The following is a 19,111-nucleotide window of genomic DNA, read 5'->3' on the forward strand; positions in this document are numbered from 1 at the left end:
TTCACAAAACTAAATCATGTATATAAAAATACTTCTAAAAAGCACAAAACATTGTCATCTATAATTATTATTTCACTGTTCTTCAAAAAGTTCCTCCCTCAAAGAATACCCCATTCAATGATATTTACATCTAAAACAGCTTTCAAAATAGACAAAATCTTACTTGCATAACCCCCCCCCCATGCAAATACTAAATCAAAATTGGGACTTGGATCCCATCTCAGCTTTATTCCATGAGGGCAGAGGAGAAGGGAGGACAGAGGGCAAAAAGGGCATGGAAAAGGCAAAGACATTGGCAAGATGTGTTTATTTCCTAACTGTTGCCTGGAGCTGACCTTGGAACAATTCCCAATGCTGTTGATGCAGAAAAATCGTTTGGGAAAAACTTAATTTTCCAAAACTCAACAGTTGATGCCAATGATTTCTTATTCTCACAGGGAAAATGCTGAAGGTTTCCCTAGCCCCAAAAGTAGCTCCAAAAGTAGCATGTCATTATAAAACAAAGCAAAAAACTATGGGCTTCTTAAAAGGTGGGAGCACTTAAAGCATCTTGTTGGTAATTTAAAGTTTTCATCAGTGGCATAACCTGAAGTGTAAAAGTATAAAATGTAAAATGAGGTTATTCTTGCTCATTTTATTTCTAAGTTAACAAATAAATTAGCCATGCCCAGAGATACTGAGGGGTTTCTCCTGGCTCGACACTCAGGTGTAGTTAATTACTTCTGATGGTGGTGGGTGGACCATACAGGACTCAGGTGATTGATCCAACCAAGGTAGGTCACATGCAAGGCAAGCACTCTATCCACGAGTACTATCATTCTCCACCCTCATTTGATTTGTAAATAAATAAAATACAAAACAGCTATCACTTACCAATGGTTTAGTAGTTTTTCCAAGACTCTGTTATTTTTTTCCCTCCTGGCCAATTGCTTTTACAAAGTTAAAGAGCCTTTATCACCCAGTATTAGGAACCATTAGGATCTCAACATTGTTCTGCCTAAATCACTTGTGAAAAAGTTTCTTTGTTTTGTGAATGCCTCAAATTAAGTTCATTTTTGACATGATAAAAACAAGGTCAAATGTTTATTGGATGTTACTCCATGTAATGAACCATTCTAAAGTGAAATATGTAGGTTCATTTTCATAACAGCTCTACGGGTAAGTTATTTTTTATCATCTACCTGTTTTCCAGTTGAAACAAAGATGCAGGTTTTTTGTTTAATGGATTTACTCTAAGTCACTCAGCTAGGAAATTCTAGCTTCAGAGAATAAGCCATTACCTACTCATCTTCATTACCATTCTAGCCATTTAATATTTTAAAGAATTGGCTTACATTTAGCATTGTTGCTAAATTTGGGTCGAATTCTTCCTAGAGTTCCAGGCACTAAAGTAATGTCATCCACGTTGGTGAGGTAATTGCTCAAGAACTCAGTTCTATCACATGTGACATCTTCCATTCCTGAAAAAGAGAAATGACATGAGTTTTCAGACAATAGAAATTAAAGGTGGTGGGAATGCCCCTGATTCAATGTCACTATGTACCTTAAATATTACTGTGAATGATTTTTAACTCACTTTGGTCAAAATAAAATTATTAATTAAAAAATGTTTCCACACATAGTAGAGAGAACATTCAATCATGTTCTTAAACATTTTGAACAACTCAATGCAAGGAAATATCTTGTTATAGATTTCTTAGCTGTCATCATTTAATGCTACTTTACATAATATTTTCACCAGGCTTTGATTTAGTTATATGGAACCTGAAAATATATCATTTCAAATGTTATTGTACTTCATACATGAAGAAAATCAAGATAAAGAAAGAAATATGGTCATCTTAAAATACTGTATTTACAATTAGAAGGCAAAAAGACCTATTCTTTACAAATAAATGAGAAATTGCTTTCAATTCTTCCTCTCTAGAAGTGGTATAAATAACTGGAATATAAGTTCTGTGTCTCTTTTACAAAATGTCATTTTCTCACTCTTTTTCAAATAGTTCTCCTAACTAGAATTCATAATCACAACCCACACTTCATCTTTCCTGGTGGCCTTGGATGTTACTAACACAACAATACTGGCAACAAGAGACAAAAAAGAAAAATGTGAGTCCGGATGACCACCCAAACTGAAAATCAAAATAATGCTGAAAACAAGTTTTAAACTATGTAATCAGTCAAAACTGAAAGCTAGAAACCAGCATACAAAAGGAGTCTAGATAAGAAACTTTTGTAACCAACACATATTTATTTTCAATCCCCTATCATTTTTTTAAAAGTCTTTTGTTTGTTTTGTTTTTGTTTTTCGGCCACACCCGGTGACACTCAGGGGTTACTCCAGGCTATACCCCCTGGCTTGGGGGACGGACCTTTTGGGACTCCGGGGGAGCAAATCGCTGTCCGTCCTAGGCTTACACCCTGTGCCACCGCTCCAGCCTCTAGACATATTACTTAATCAACCATTTTTAGGAAAACCCCCCAAAACATAAAACATAAACAAGAGCCAAAACAACAGAACATCGAGTAGGGCTCATTGCCTTGTATATAGCCAACCACAGTTTAATCCCTAACATTCCATATGGTCCCCCTAGCCAACCAGGAGTAATTCCTAAGTGTAGAGCAAGGAATAAGCTCTGAGAGCTACCAGGTATGGCCCAGGTCCACTGCCCACACCCCTCAAAAAACATAAATAAAACAAACCAACCTAGATAATAAAGACTGAGCGAAACTTATCGTTTCAGAATTTATGAGATGACAAAATAGGAAAAATTTCATATATTCTATAATCTAACATGATGAGCCTTCTCTATTGAAACAGCAATTGGACTCAAGTGGTAGAGCATATGCTTAGAATATGAGAGGTCCCAGGTTCAATCCCTAGCACTTTATAATCCTTAGACACTGGTTGGATGTGATTCTGGTATCCCCTTAAGCCCCCCCAAAGTGTAACAACCACCCCTACACCTCCACATATATACACATAAATATGTGTATGTATTTATATATAGATGTATGTATATATACATATGTATGTATAGATGTATATGTATTGATATTCATAAATCTATAAAAAACAGAGGGGTCCAGATCAAGTAAAACTTATAGGATCAATTTCTGGGATGCCAGATCTATACTCTTTAAAAGCAAATTGGAATAAAAACAGAAAAACATATCCCTAGGTATAAGAAAGATTATATATCGTGCCTTTAAAGATATAAACTCTTAGGAACAGAAAATTAAAATTATGGCTGGAGTGATAGTATAGCAGGTAGGACACACACACCAAGGGAAACCATCTCTCTTGCTTTCAAATAGCATATTTCATTTTTTAATCACTTTTAAGCATCACGACCCTCCAGAATAAATCCCAGATAGATTGTGAAAGTCTTCTCATCTGCAGATGAGGAGACTAAAACTCAGGAGAGTGTATAACAGATAGCATTGCAGGGCAGTTAAGGGGCACAGGACAATATGAATTTGACTGAATTACTAAACCTTCTTTTCCCTTTACAATTAGTTTGAGACATGGCACTATATTTATTACCTGTAAACTATATTACCAAACCAATGGTGTCCCCGAAACCAAAGCAGTCTGCTCATTTCAGAAATCTGAATACTGGTAAACCAAGTTTTTAATCTATCTGAGAACTTGTCATGCACTGGTATGATTCATTAAGGACTCATCTACTTTTTAGACACGTGACTTTAGCCTGTAGCGAAATGCTCCTGGCACCTGAGAAATTCCAATGGAAAATCCACTCTGACACATTCTCTTCCCAATCAGCAATTCTCCACCACACCTGAACTCACAGATCATAAATCTATAGTCATATTTAGTCCCTGCAAAAGACTAAGATGGTCCTATAATTGTTTTGTTTTGTTTGTATTTCTCCATTTCCCATAGGCCTTCTCAAAAATTCTATAAAGTAAACACCAAAGAGTTTTCACCTGTGAGCTAGCTCTGGCATGCTCTAGAACTCAGTCTAGACTAGAGACAGGAGAATTCAGAAAGCTCTGGGGGGGGAGGGGCAGCAAAGTGATAGCACAGCGGTAGGGCATTTGCCTTGTACACAGCCGGCCCAGGACAGACCCTAATTCAATTCCCGGCTTCCCATATGATCCCCAAACCTGCCAATTTCTAAGCACAGAGCCAGGAGTAGCCCCTGAGTGCTGCCAACTGTGGCCCCAAAACAACAACAACAACAAAAACAACAAAAGCTCTCTGTAGCTTTATGAGTTTCATAAGCCCCAAAGTGTCATGATCTTGGTAACCTCCTCAGAAAGACCATGTACTTCATACAATGAATAAGAAAAACTGCTTCCTAAACTTCTTTCCTCTTGAATTGTCTTTACTACAAAGGCAGAGTTCTTTGACTGAACCCTTGAAGTTCCATGTAAAATTCAGGGAGATGACTTACCTTTGAAACCAATTCACAAAAAAAAATAATCTTCCTTATATTTGGATTGTGTGTGTGGCATGAAGTGGTTAGTACTAAATTGAACCCAAGGCTTTACAAATGCAAGACAACTACTTTATTGCTGAGCTACAGCCCTGGCTCCAGATTCATATTCTGGTCACATAAACTTTGTAGCCTTTAGGAGAGTGGGGGCGAGGGGTAGTAGGCTAGAATAGTGTTTATCACATCTGATATTTGTATAGAAAACTATTAATGCTAAAGCAAATGGTCACTTAGTAATAGCTAAGTGACTGTGGAAGATACAGTATTGATAAAAATGAAATCAGGCTCATCTCAGTCATCTTTTGAGCCAGCATTTGATTCTCTTCCCCATCCTGAGGAAAAGAAGCTAGAGGTAAAGAAAAGAAGACAAATTGGGTTTCTTAGAACAAGGGTGTCTTCCAGCAGAACCATACGCCTACATCCATTCTATTAGCAAAGGGAAAAAACATAGTTTTACCATGGTCTCCAACAAAGATGACATTTACACAGCGATGCAGATTTAATTGTTTCAGTCCATCCATTAACTGTCCCACGGTTTTGTCAATTTCCCTCAGAGGATTTGTCATCTGGAAAAAGAAACAAATTAGTCCCTGCAAAATTGATTCCTTTCTCATAAATCTTCTACCCCTAGAATATTCTGAAAAGCAAACTTCAGACCAAGAGGCAGAGTTTTGTCTATGACTATATATGCCTGACATTCTTAGTGGAAATCTGGTCTAAGAACTTGGATTTGCGTTATTTTTTCAGGCACACTAATCCTCTCCTCAGGGCCAGAGCAATAGTATAGTAGACAGGGTATTTGCCTTGCATATAGCTCACCTGAGTTAGATTCCCAATATCCCATATGGTATCCCAAGCCAGCCAGGAATAATTCCTGAGTACAGAGCCAGGAGTAACCCTTGAGCAATGCTGGGGTGGCCACAAAAAATACCCCCCAAAATCTCTCCTAATCTGTTCCTTTTAAGATTTTTTGGCAAAAATAAAATTAGAATCATTAGGGGAAATTTTTAAGGAAATTGCCTTTAAGTTCAAGAATTTTGAGAGTGCGCAGTCAAATAAATAATGTAAGTCTCAAATTCCCTAGATGAAAGCACATCAGATTTTGAAACATGGCAGAAAGATAAAGACTAAGTGAACCATAAGAATTCCAGAGTTAAGTGGTAATCTTCTATCAGATGTTAAATTAGAATGTTATTAATGAAACGAGAGCCATTTAATGTTCCAAAGAACAAAGCTATCCATTTCTAAGAGTGATCATTTCTTAATAAAAGAAGCTTTTCTAAGAAATTAGCTGCTGCTTCTCCATTTACCCTCTTTTAAGCAGATTTTGAGTAAAATAAAAATGAATCCTAACATAAACAAAAGTAAACCAATCAGTTTGTCCTAGAAGATTTATTTAGGCCAAATAACACAAAAACCAAGTTCTCTGAAAAATATTCCCAGAGCCTAAGTGACATAACCCATCTCTCATTTCAGATGTTTCTAACAACACAAATGCTCTGACATACTAGCAATCCTCTTTTGCTCTCATCTTTAACTGGGCTAGGGAAAATTGGTCAAGAAACACCTGAGATGAATTTTGCAATACAACTACAATCACACACATACAACCAAGATCATGGAGATAAGTACAGAAGAAATATGTGTATCATTCTCCATTCAGACATACAATTTTATCTTCAATCAGCATTTGAGCCGGCTTTTTACTCACATTATATCATCAGAAAAATCAGGTATAAATGTATTTTTCTTGTTAATAAGTGTCTATCCCAACAAGTAAGTCACACATAAAACTTTGTGAATGTGCATCAAAATAGGAAGGGACTAAACAGAGGCAAGAAGGTGACACAGGCTTCTGTAAACACTGTGATCTCCTTTAAGAACTTTGCTTCAATGAAGAAATACCAAACTTACAACATACATCAACCTTTGGCAATGACTTTATTTTCCTTTAGTCAATAAGATAAGAGAAAGCAAAATAAAAAAACCTTCTATTTAAATTAATTTAGACAATAAAGAATAGAGATCCTGGAAAGTATCTGAAACTCAAGAAAATAACTCATCAGCCATTCTGAAGGCACTGAGAAAAAGAAAACTTTACTTAGGTCTCAGAAAACATACAGAACCCTCACGTACCCATTGTTTTCTCATTCCTTTTATTTTTAGGTCTCAGGTATTCTCTTGTTCATAATCTCAAGTCATTTATGAACTGTAAAGGTCCAGACAACTATTTTAAGTACATTTTCTACAGACTTCCGATCTCTATTGTCTTAGAGAATCAATTCCACAGCCATTCTGTTTGGTTATTCTCAAGATCCAAGCCTGTGACTTATTCTGTGAGTAAGGGCAAGCAAAACTAATATTCTTTGCATTCACTCAAATTTGTTTTGGTTAGCTTTAGTGAAACTCTGAAGAAAGAGGAAGTTTCTTTGTTCATGTCCTGCAAAAAGTCCCAGAGGAGGTCTTCACATTAGTGTTGGCCTCCAAGGCACCAAATTCTTCAAGCCAAAGTCAACCACGATGCATCAGAGTATTTTGGAAACATTATTTGCTGATTTTCAAACCAACCTTCAGTTCAGACCTGCCCGCCACAAAGCTTTGGAACAACAGATAAACTTACTTTGTCCTGATGACTTTCCGCGGCATAATGATCCATCCTATGTAATTTTCTTCTTCTTTTCTTTGGAGGAGCAACTGGTCTTTCCTGTCTCCTCTTAGGGGGAACCTTCCTCTTAGGTCTCTTAGCCGGAGTAAGAGGTGAGCCATAACTACTCTCCTGTACTGACGGATAGAGATGTCTGGACTCAGAAGTCGTCTGTCCTTCTGGGTCAGATAATAGAGCTCAGACTTTGCCATCTGGGCTCAGCAGAGTCTTAGTTAGAAAAACTAAGGCTCCTTAAGTGAGAAAAAAATTGGGATGAGGGACAATTCAGGGAACTGAAGAAAGGGGACACTCTTAAATTGATCTTAAATCTTCTGCCATAACTTCTTCACTAAGAAGAAGGCTTATAATTTAAGTTTATCAAGTCAAGTGGGCCTATTTTTTCCAAGGAAGCACTAGCAAGTGATTTTATGGCCCCTAACAGTCAGAGAAGAGTGGGCCTGGGCTATGAAAAGCTCTTCATTTGTAAAGGACAAGCAGAAGATCAAGAATACAAGATACTTGGTTATTTCAAGATGACAATGTGATTCCGGCAGATGGTTCCAATTCAGAACCATTTAATGGGTTTCTATTCCCACCACCAAATATATCAAAGCAACTGTCATCTACATTGGCAAGGATCAGCAAAAAGAAAAAACTTGTTTTAAACCAGGATAAAAATGAAACAAATAATAATTAAAAATATATCATTGGTCATGAATAAACTATAAATTAAGAGTTTTTAGTGGGAAAACTAGGTTTATGTTACTGGGGAACTCTAAGCTAAGAGATCTCAATAAACAGAACTATCTTTAAAATATTTGTCTTACAAAGTTACATAAGATGTAAAAAGTCACCTATGTCTCTTCACTTGGTATATGGACCAAGGAAGAGTCTACTTGGACTCTTTCTACAGAAAGTCCCTTCTTGAGTGTCAGAACTAAGTATCTTGTTTTGATACACATCTAGGAGCAGTACAGACTAAACTCATACGATGAGTGAATAAGAATCTTTGGGGGACTTGTAACTGCTGGAAAAAATTAGGTCCCTGATTTGCGATGGTGCAAAGTCAAATAAAGGAACAAGCCCTGCATTCTCCTAGTTAATTTCTCTCCATAGGACTGTTCTGAGAATCATTCAGGAGCAGGAAGGGGCAAGAGAAAGAACAATGTTAGTGTAGCCCCAAAGGGGGCCATCTGCCATGCAGTTTCACTGCTTCCAGAGCAAGCGACCACAAAGGTACTTCCACTTCTGTCTCCTCCTCTCTCCCTGGCATAGAGATTAAAAGGCACAGCCCCAAAGATTCTGCTTTAGTTCTGCTATATATATATATATATATTTTTAAATGCTTCAGGTATTAGGCAATACTCCATCAAAAGAGAAGCAAAAGGAAAAAGACGATTTCCCATTTCATGGTCACTGAATTACATTCAGCTAGCACTCAAGTCTGCCATTCAGACACCAGGCCATTTGCAAGAGACCTCAACATTCCGAAAACTCCAAAGGCGAGCCTTTCTGATAGCAGCAGGTTAGGAGAGCAGCAGAAGAAACAAGATTTAGTCATAATGAGTTTTCATCCAGGGATTATATCGCATGTATTTCCTTTTTTGAATGTTAGAGGTAAATGAGAGCTGAGTTTCCACTGACCAGCCATTCTTTAGTCTGACTTTAGAAGACTTAGCCTGAGGTTATTAAGAGGATGGGAGGTAGAAGGGCAAAAACCCCAGCTTTTCAGGATACTTTGCCATCTGAAGGTAGTAACTAGCCAGCCAAAGCTCTGCCTCTAAGTCTAGAAGAGCAGCCGAACGAGGGGTCACAGAAAAAGCATAGATGGTCAAAGAGGAAAAGATTGCGCCAATAATCCAAAGCAAGCATATTTCTGAACATTCACAATTAACACTGAAACCAGGGGCAACACACCATTTCTTGGAGCTATTAGCCCACTGTCTGATCATCTCATTTAATAGCCTTTGAGAATCATCCTGAAAAAAGCATACTCAAATATTAAGTGAACAAGGCACAAATATCACTTGTGTTGTAGCACATATTTTGCTAAATTGAGTCAGTTCAAACTTCAAATGCAAAGTATTTCCTCATTATATGCAAGAAATAACATGATACTGAGTTTAAAATACACTAGTATTACCTTTACGTGTTCAATAATGCAGGCAATGAACAAATAGGTATGTGTATATATAGATATGTATTATAAACAGCAGAAAAGAGAGATGTTCACTTGCTTTGGAGTTATATTTTAAAAACATCAACAATTTTATTTTGTTTTCAGCAAAAAAAAAAGATTCTGAAGGAGAAATAGTTTAAATCTGGGCATATCCCTTGCCTTGTCAGAGGAGAGTGGCCAAGGTAGAAGATGTATTCAAAGTTGGCTAATCAAGAATGGTCACCTAGTAGATCTAATACTCTAGTTACAAGTGTTAATAATACTAAAACAATGTGGCATGAATATATTCAACTTTTAAGTCCAAATTCTATAAGGAAAAATGTTTGTACATTTATGACCTACTCATAGCAAGGAACCATCATCACAGTAAATTAAAGCATCCTCTTATGCTTCAATTATTATTGCTGATATCTTTAACTTTTTAGTTTATTTCTTGATTCAAACATTCACATACATTTGCAAGTAGCAATCACAACTGAACTATGTCTCAGAAATACGGAGATAGTTATAAAGAACATTTTTATGCTAAGCCATGTAACTTTCAAAAAAACTAAATTATGAGTTATCCCTCATCTGTATTGTAAAATTCTGACTTTTGACAGAAAGAAAATGCTCTGTGTGATGTGAACATAGTTATTAACTGACCACTTTGCTTACTCCTGAATAGAAGATTTCAATGGTTTCGTGGGAAGATTCCAGATCAGAATGTCAGAAGCTCTGAAATTCACCCCTAAGTTCACTTACCAGTGAAACTTTAAGTATCAGTCTCCTGCTTTTAATAGAGGGCTCTAAAAACGTCTATTTTGCCTATGCCAGAGGGTCTTTGAGCAATATTAATATCCAAGCAAGTTGAAACTTTTAATAGAGCACATGGAATTTTTTAGGATTTTAAAAATTGTTAAATAAAATGTGGTTCCTTTTGTTCATTTTAATCTCAAAGAAAGTCATCCTAAAGATAAAACAGACATGCTTGCTTTGGCGTGAATAGATTTGTGTTTCATGAGATATTTATCTCATTTTACCATTTGAGTTTCATAATCCTGTAACAATGGTTAAACATCAAAGGGATAGGAAAAAGAACATTAGACATATATGACTTCAATGATTTAAGGCAACCCAGGAATAGTTTCACATATTCATTGGTTCCAATATTTAGATAAGTCCTGAATTAACATAAGCATTCAAAAATATTTATGATGCCTTAATACTTATTGTCTTGGTTTAGATGGTTGTATTTTGCTCAAAAATATTTAGATCTAGGGGTCTGGAGTGATAGCACAGCAGTAGGGAGTTTGCCTTGCACACTGCTGACCAGGGACGAATCTGGGTTCCATCCCCGGCCATATCAACATTTTTCTCCTACTATGTTTTCTACTCCCACTCTACTAAAAAGATTTATTATTCAACAGGGCATTTCTCTTAGTCACAGAGAATTTGTTGTTGAAGGGGGATGGATATATTCATAGTCCAGGTCATGGCCAAATTTCACAGGTATATATTTGAACATTAGAATTTACCAAAGAAATGTGTCCAGTACCATAATACATATTGGATTTGATTGCACTTAAAGAAGTGCTGAGTGCCATAATACACTTTGCTAAAGCTATTAGACCTACTCTGTTGGCCTTGCCCTTGGAACTCCACAATCACTTTATTGGAGCTGAATTTCAGTTGCAATGTTTGTATTGCAAGTTTCATCTCCAGATTTCTTTCCATTCCAGTGACCAAAAAATGTCAGTTTCTCCCAATCCTACAACTTCCAATTCATTGGCTAACAGGGCTGGAATATAACACCACATTTAAGATATGTTTAGATACTGAATAAATCTAGAATAAAGATCCTATAAGAGAAGCAGCTATGCTATTATCAATTAAAATGTTTTATTCTTATAATTCTTTAACTATGCATAAGCCTTATAGATCAAATACACCAAGATACTCTGAACAAATCCTGAAATAAGGCCAGTAGACCACATATCCTAAAGGACACCAAGTCTTCTCAGGCAGATAAGAAGCTACTAACCTCTGGGCCAAAAGGTCCATATTTGTGTCCAGAAAAATCAGGTTGTTCGGAATAGAAGGCATAGACAGAAGGCCTGCGAGAAAATGAAAAGATTAAGAACTTCCCCTAAAACAGATATAACAAAAGCATCAACTATCCTATTCCTAAATATACTTTAAAATAATTGTCTACAATTGCATTAATTAATCTCCAACCCAAAACTTCCATATTTGTCACCAAATATTCCACCCTCAGGTGCCTGATCCCACCTGATTCAGAAATCAAAAGTCAGTGCCAATGAGACAGTACAGGGGGTAAGGTGCTTGCCTGGCATAAGCTGACACTAGTACAAAGTCCAGCACCAACTGCTCTCTAAAGCACCTCCAGAAATGAGCCCCTAAGCAGAGAGCCAGGAATAACCCTTTAATATTTGCAGATGCAACTACATCACAAACAAATAGAAATCAATAGGCTAGAAGGAAAATTTGAATATTCAAATCATGAAAACCCAGTGATAATTCATGAGGGCCAAACAATCTGCAGCTTAAGATTTGATTAAAAAAAAAGCAAAGAAAACAAACAAAAAACCCTCCATTGCTCCATTAAAGTGAAAAATCTCACAACTTCCCCAATCCTTAAGATGTTAATTCTCTTATCAATGTTTGATAATGTGGCAGTGGCTAGGATTAATAGCTGTATTTATCCATGTTATTAAATGGCCCCAAATAAGTCACATTCATTGTATCCTTAAGGGAGTAAGATCACTGAAGATTACGCGTCAATAAGCTTTTTTCTTTTATGATTTTAATGAGACCAATGTGAATTACAAGTCTTTCACAGTTGTATTTCAGGAATATAGTGACAGTGAATTAGAGCCATGTCCACCACCAATGTTGACCTCCTTCCACTATGGTTCCCAGCATGTATCCCATACCTTCACCCTTTGCCCCTTGGAGCATCAATAAGCTTTTCATCATATCCAAACCTGGCTGTACTTCTGGGTCACAGTCCATCTAGCATTGCACCCAATTCTGCCTAAGATGGAAATGTACTGAAGAAAGAAAGTCAGAAAAAGGAAAACAAAATACCTTTCACTGTCTGGCATAGTGAGCCACTGCAGTATGGTTAATATTCTCCGCTCGTGAGGGATCACCCTATAGGGTAAGAAGCATAATAAGACTTGAGGTGGCAGTTCCACAAACGCCAGCCTGGGGAAATCTTTGCTTCTGCACCCCAGGCCAAGTGCTTTGTATTTACCACCATCTGTTTTCACTTCATTGTAGTAAAAGGTCTTCTTTGGAGTTAGTGTTTAAACTCCCATTTCCATTTGCAAAATATCACATTGCTCAACCTCTGCCACAGCAGAAAAGATTGAAAATTCTGATTCACTGTCAAAATGTGAAACTTGTCCTAATAACGTCTGCTCTAGGCAAAAAGGGCCCTGGACTCAAAACTCATTGCTTTCTATTGAGCATAATCATTAGTTATGGTCAAAGTGAGAACAAATCTACCTCTTGCTGGTGAGGTGACCTCCTGGTCACTAGGCATCTTTCACTTCGAAGCCTGAGTTGACACATCAGTAACATAACGGTCAAGCAAAGCTATACAACTTGATTGTAAAGACAAACAGGTAAAGGGTGAGAACTGTGCTAAAATACACTTTATTAGACACATGGAAAAATGCTTCACATCATAAATCATCAGCAAATCAAAACAACAATGAGATATCATCTCACACAAAAGAGAATGGCACACATCACAAAGAACAAGAACAATCAGTACTGGCACAGATGCAGAGGAAAAGGGACCTCTCATTCTAACTGCTGGTGGGAATGTCGATTAGTCTGGCTTTTTAAAAAAAAATGGATGGAATCTTTTGGTATTAATCTTTTTTAATCTTTCATATACAATGCAGCACTATAAACAATATCCAGAATTTGAAAACAAACCAAGTACCTGAGAAGAAATGAGTGGTTAAAGAAACTATAGTATATCTACATGGTGGAATAATGCATAGTCTTTAGGAAAAATGAAGTCATGAAGTTTGCTTATACATGGATGGGTATGGAGAGTATCATGCTGAGTGAAATGAGTCAGAGAGAGAGGGACAGACATAGAATGATCTCACTTATTTTCAGGATATAAAAATAAATAGTGTGATAATAATACCCAAAGACAATCTAAATGAGGGCCAGGAGGACTGCTCCGTGGTAGGAGGCTTGTCACAAAGGAGTGGGGGGATGTTAAGTGCAGTTTACTGAGAAGGGACCACCCTGACAATGGCAGTTGGAAATAATTACTCTGGACAAAAACTAAGTGCTGAAAGGAGGTCAAGTGATATGTATGATGCTCTTTCTGTAATAGTTGCAATCCACAGTACCTAAGGAAACAAGAAGGGGAAGGGAAGAGAGAGAGAGAAAGAGAAAGACAGAGAGACAGAGAGAGACTGACAGACAGAAAGGGAGGGAGGTGTGGGGAGGAAGAGTGTTTGCCATAGGGCAGGCTTAGGTAGGGGGAAACTGGAGTCATTGGTGACAGAAAGTGTTAACTAGTGAAAGAGGCATGTTTGATGTTGGAACATCATATGACTGAACCTCAACTCAACAACTTTGTAACTGTATATCTCAGGGTGATTCCATTTTTTAAAAGACATACTTTTATTAGTGATCTTAATTAGTCATTTATCCTTGCTCTCAGAGCAATCTGAATTTAGAAAGGAAAAAATTATTTAACCAAAAACTTTAATTCTCTCTTCTATAAAATCAAGAGATAAGGAAAGGTATTTCTGAAATCCTCTTCTAGTTCTATCAAACTCGATCAAGAATGGCACATATAATTATGAGACTGACAACAAGGGTATAATCTTCATTTACAATGACTTTTGTGTTTAAGACTCATTCCTTTCTTGAAATATAATTACTAGGATTCTGGCACCCACCCTAAGAGCCCATGGCTCACATGATAGGACGATGGTCTATGCTGAACTACATTAAGATGCCCGAATACTGAATAAGGCCTTTATTTGTGGTACAGTTGCTCTCTTCTGTCTGTCCAAACTAGGGGCACATACTTAAAAAAAATCACTTTTCTGGTCCCCTCAGACCAGACAATATAATATGTTTATAGTGATTCCAAACAAAAGCCCAAATTTACTTGTGGTTAGTAAAAATTACTGTGACTAAGCATGAATCCTAATGTAAATATCAGCCTTTGCATGGTAAATATGTGTTTATGTAGGCCCATCAGTTGCAACAAGTGGACTGTGCTGGTCAGTTCAGGAGGATGAGAACAGTCAGAGGCTATGCATGGGCAGGAATGGATCTTATAAGGGAGATATGTGCTGCTCAATATTGCTGAGAATCAAAAGCTGTTCTAGAAAGAAATGATCAAACACTTCCTCAAAGAAGAAATACAAATGTCCAAATGACACATGAAAAAATACTCCACATCACTAATCATCAGGAAGATGAAAATCAAAACAACAATGAGGTAGCATCTCATACCACAATGGCTGGCACAACATCACAAAAAAACAAGAACAATCATGGGCTGGAGAGAGCACAGCACAGTGGTGGGGCATTTATTTGCCTTGCATGTGGTTGACCTGGGAGGGACCCGTTCGATTCCCATCATCCCATATGGTCCCCTCACCCTGCCAGGGGTTATTTCTGAGTGAAAAGCCAGGAGGAACCCCTGAGCACCACTGGGTGTGGCCAAAAAAACAATCAATCAATCAATCAAAAATAAAGTTTAAAAAAAAAGAAAAATAATCAGTGCTGGTGGGAATGTGGAGAAAAAGGAACTCTCATTCACTGCTGGTGGGAATGCTGTCTAATCCAGCCCTTATGGAAAACAATATGGAGATTCCTCAAAAAATTGGAAACTAAGCTCTCATATAATCCAGCTATACCACTCCTAGGGATATACCTAGGAATACAAAAACACAATACAAAAATGCCTTCCTTAAACCTATATTCTTTGCAGCACTATTTACAATAGTCAGAATCTGAAAACAACCCAGATGCCTGACAACAAATGAATGGCTAAAGAAACTGTTGTACATATATACAATGGAATACTAAGCAGCTGTTGGGAAAAATGAAGTCGTGAAATTTTCCTATACATGGATGGACATGGAAACTATTATGCTGAATGAAATAAGTCAGAGGGAGAGAGATAGACATAGAATAATCTCACTCATCTGTGGGATTTAAGAAAAATAAAAGGTTGGTAATAATACTCAAAAACAATAGAAATGGGGGCTGGAAGGATAATATGAAACTTACCAAAAAGAACGATAAATGCAGTTAGAAAAATAACTACTCTAACAACTATCATGATAATGGTAGTGAGTGAAATAGAATGCCTGTCTTGAAGATAGCAAGTGGGTGGGGAGAAGGAGATGGGGGGCACTGGTAGCAGGAAGGCACTGGTGAAGGGAGTATTCTTTTTTATTACTAAAACCCAACTACAAACGTTTCATGGTACTTAAATAAAGATATTATAAAGTGAAAAAAATGAAATAAAAATTTTTTAAAAAGATGCTCTAAAAACAAACTATTAAAAACTTCTCAAAGAATGCTGAATGAGCCATTTAAGCTTTTATTCTTGATTTGTGTGAGCAGGAAAGAAGAGAAAGAAAAATCTTCAGGGCCCTGAGTCATTGCACAGATTCAGATGTTTGCCTTCCAAGCAGCCAACCAGTTGGATTCCCAGCACTGTATAAGCATCTTCAAGAAGGGCCCCTGAGTGTAGAGCCACAAGTAGCAGCTGAGCACTGTCAAGTGTAACCCCAAGATGTTACCCAAAAGGGAGAAAAAAAAATCACTGCAGAGTCACAGTACAACACTAGACATGGCTATTTTTCCTGTTCCCAATCCCCCTAAACACCTCCACCAACTGCAGCTTTTCAGATCAATCAGGTGTTTGTCATTGTTCTGACCCTTCTCTGTTTCAGACTAGCCTACCAGCCTGGAAAAGCATGTTTATCATAGAATGAATCCCAATTTAAACAAATTCCACTGCTATTGAATAAATGTGACCCTGTTCATTATAGTCTATAATTGAGTTCAAAATAGGCAAAGCCAAGCCAGGTTAATCACTTAATCACTTTCAAAATCCCCTGTATCCAAACAAAATAATTACATAGCTTGAATTCTTTCCTAACTTTCAAAAAAATAAGCCTTGTGGCCTTTTCATTTTTTTATCTTATTTTACTATCTACCTACAAATTGGCTCATTTACATTATCAGTGTTAGGTCTCAGAAATGGACCCTAGAGGGTTCACTTGATGCTCATTGAAAATCATAAGCTGACTGTTAGAGCTGTGCTCATGATATCCTTCTTCAATAGCTTTGCAGGAGGCAAGGCCTGGCCAGAAGTAAGGAAGGTGAAGCTTAAGCTCTCAAACCACCAGGATTGCTTCTGAATCCAGACTCCAATACATGTGGAGAGGAAACTCTGACAAAGCCTTACTTAACCTTTTGGAACCTCTATAAAATGAAAAGAGGGGGACAGAAAATCATACAGTGGGTAGTGGCCTTGATGTAGCCAACTAGAGTTTGACCCCCAATATCCCATTTGGTCCCCTGAGCACCACCAGGAGTTATCCCTGAGTGCAGAGTTAGGAGGAACCCCTGAGCATCACAGAGTGTGGCCCAAAAACCAAAAATAAAATAAGAGAATGAAGCAGGTTTTCTCCAAGATCATTACAAGGATGACAAGAGACAATGTAGGTGAAACACTTAGAGAAGAGATTTAATAAATATTAGTTTTACCACACATTGGATCTAACAGTCTTAAGACATGATACACACATTCAGGAAAGGTTAGTTCAGATCATTTTATATGCAAAACATGTTTGTGGATATAAAGAGATAAGAAGTTCCAACTGAAAAGGCTCTTAGAAAGTGGTCTTTGCTTGGAAAAATAAGAAAATGATTCATGGGGTTGGAAAGCAAGCAGTTGACCCAGGTTTGATTTCTGGCATCCTGTATCATCCCCTAGAACACCACCTGGAGTGATTCCTGATTGCAGAGACAGGAGTAACCCTTGAGCATCACCAATTATAGCCCCAAAACAAAAACAAAACAAAAACCTAAAGCAATAAAAAAATTATCCATGTTTTCTGGACGTGTGTTTGTATACTACAGGAAGATAGATATAGATACAGATAGATATAGATATAGGTATAGGCATAGGCATAGGTATAGGATAGGTATAGATATAGGTAAACACATAGATATAGACTGAGAAGGGAAAGTTAAGTGTGACTGTAGGCACCACCTTGACCTATCTAAGTCATTATGTTTTGATCATGAAAATAAAAAGTTGGAGAAAGTGATCTCCAAATTTCCTGATTATATCTGTTTAAATACAAATACATGGTCTATATGCAAAGAGCCTCTGGAAAAATAGGGAGCACTTCCAAACATGGGCCTGGCTGCTCAGTTTAGTGCATTAGCAGGACCAGAGCCTCAACCATGGTACTTATATGTTCTAACACTTGTGTTATCTCCTTGACTCCAAGGGTTCTAGGTATTATTTTTAAATAATTTCATAAGCCAAAAATGACATGTCCTTAGCCATTCATGTTTATAATACAATGCAGAGTTAAAGCATGAGCAAATTTGACCAAAAAAAAAAAAAACAGAAAGAAAGAAAAATTGAATGTATCATGTTCATTTTTTATTTGTTTTGGTTTTGGAATCATATCCGGCAGTGTACAGTGACTATTCCCAGCTCTGTCTGTGTGCAGGGATTGTTCCTAGTAGTGCTCAGCAAGCATATCATGTAGCGGCAGGGGTTAGAATTTAACCCGGGCCCATGGTATGTAAAACATATGCACTAGTCTTTGAGCTATATTTGATCTCTCAGGATGCTATCTTGACATGCATGGCCTGTCATGAGACTAAGAACACTAGACATAGTCAGGGAAAAGCATGAAGACTTGAAATCTAGATAAGTTATTTGGTGATAATAGGGACAAATTATATAGAATACACACACACACACACACACACACACACACACACACACATATATATATATATATATGATCAATGGTGAAAGGTAAAATGTGAATTAAAAATAAATATCTTGGGCCTGGAGAGATAGCACAGCGGCATTTGCCTTGCAAGCAGCCGATCCAGGACCAAAGGTGGTTGATTCAAATCCTGGTGTCCCATATGGTCCCTCATGGCTGCCAGGATCTATTTCTGAGCAGACAGCCAGGAGTGACCCCTGAGCACCGCCAGGTGTGGCCCAAAAAACAAACAAAAAAAAATGAATATCTTTCCAGGGGTCTCAAACTCAGTTTATCGGGGGGCCGCAGGAGGTAAAGTCGAGGTGAGGCAGGGCCGCATAAGGGATTTCGCTTACCGAATATTTGCAATAAAAAATTGCATCAGTAAGAAAAAAATCGCATTAAACATTTGCATACCCCGAACGGAACTGCTCGGGATATGCGAATGTTTAATGCGATTTTTATTGCGATTATTTGGTAAGCGAATAATCGCGAATACTGCGATATTTGAAGGCCGGCCGCGGGCCACAAAATGTTGTCCGGAGGGCCGCAAATGACCCACGGGCCGCGAGTTTGAGACCCCTGATATTTCTATCTTTTATTTTCATTGTACTAAGGCAGGCCCCCATAGAGTACGTTATATGATTTAATTCACTACACAATACCTGATGACACAGGTATTATGAATTTCAAAAAGAAAAAAGTGAAGATTTCAATTTATTGAAAGATTCAGTCATTTGCCCACGATTAGTAACCTACTAAATAGCATAGCTGCAATTACAGTCAATCTTAACATTCA

General features: G+C 37.5%; 1 protein-coding gene across 5 annotated transcripts in view; it reads right to left on the reverse strand.

Annotated features, from left to right (window-relative positions):
• Nucleotides 1-19,111, reverse strand: part of ENPP2 (ectonucleotide pyrophosphatase/phosphodiesterase 2) — a 157,127-nt gene that overhangs the window by 42,596 nt on the left and 95,420 nt on the right. For all 5 annotated transcript variants that reach the window (XM_049773393.1, XM_049773395.1, XM_049773391.1 and 2 more), the window contains exons 10-13: nucleotides 12,377-12,442; nucleotides 11,310-11,382; nucleotides 4,921-5,029; nucleotides 1,335-1,460 (exon numbers count right to left, since the gene is read on the reverse strand). In XM_049773393.1, the coding sequence (XP_049629350.1) occupies nucleotides 1,335-1,460; nucleotides 4,921-5,029; nucleotides 11,310-11,382; nucleotides 12,377-12,442 (374 nt within the window). The remainder of the gene's footprint in view (nucleotides 1-1,334; nucleotides 1,461-4,920; nucleotides 5,030-11,309; nucleotides 11,383-12,376; nucleotides 12,443-19,111) is intronic.

This window comes from Suncus etruscus, chromosome 5 (assembly GCF_024139225.1).
Source record: "Suncus etruscus isolate mSunEtr1 chromosome 5, mSunEtr1.pri.cur, whole genome shotgun sequence".
In the NCBI taxonomy this organism is placed as follows: domain Eukaryota; kingdom Metazoa; phylum Chordata; class Mammalia; order Eulipotyphla; family Soricidae; genus Suncus; species Suncus etruscus.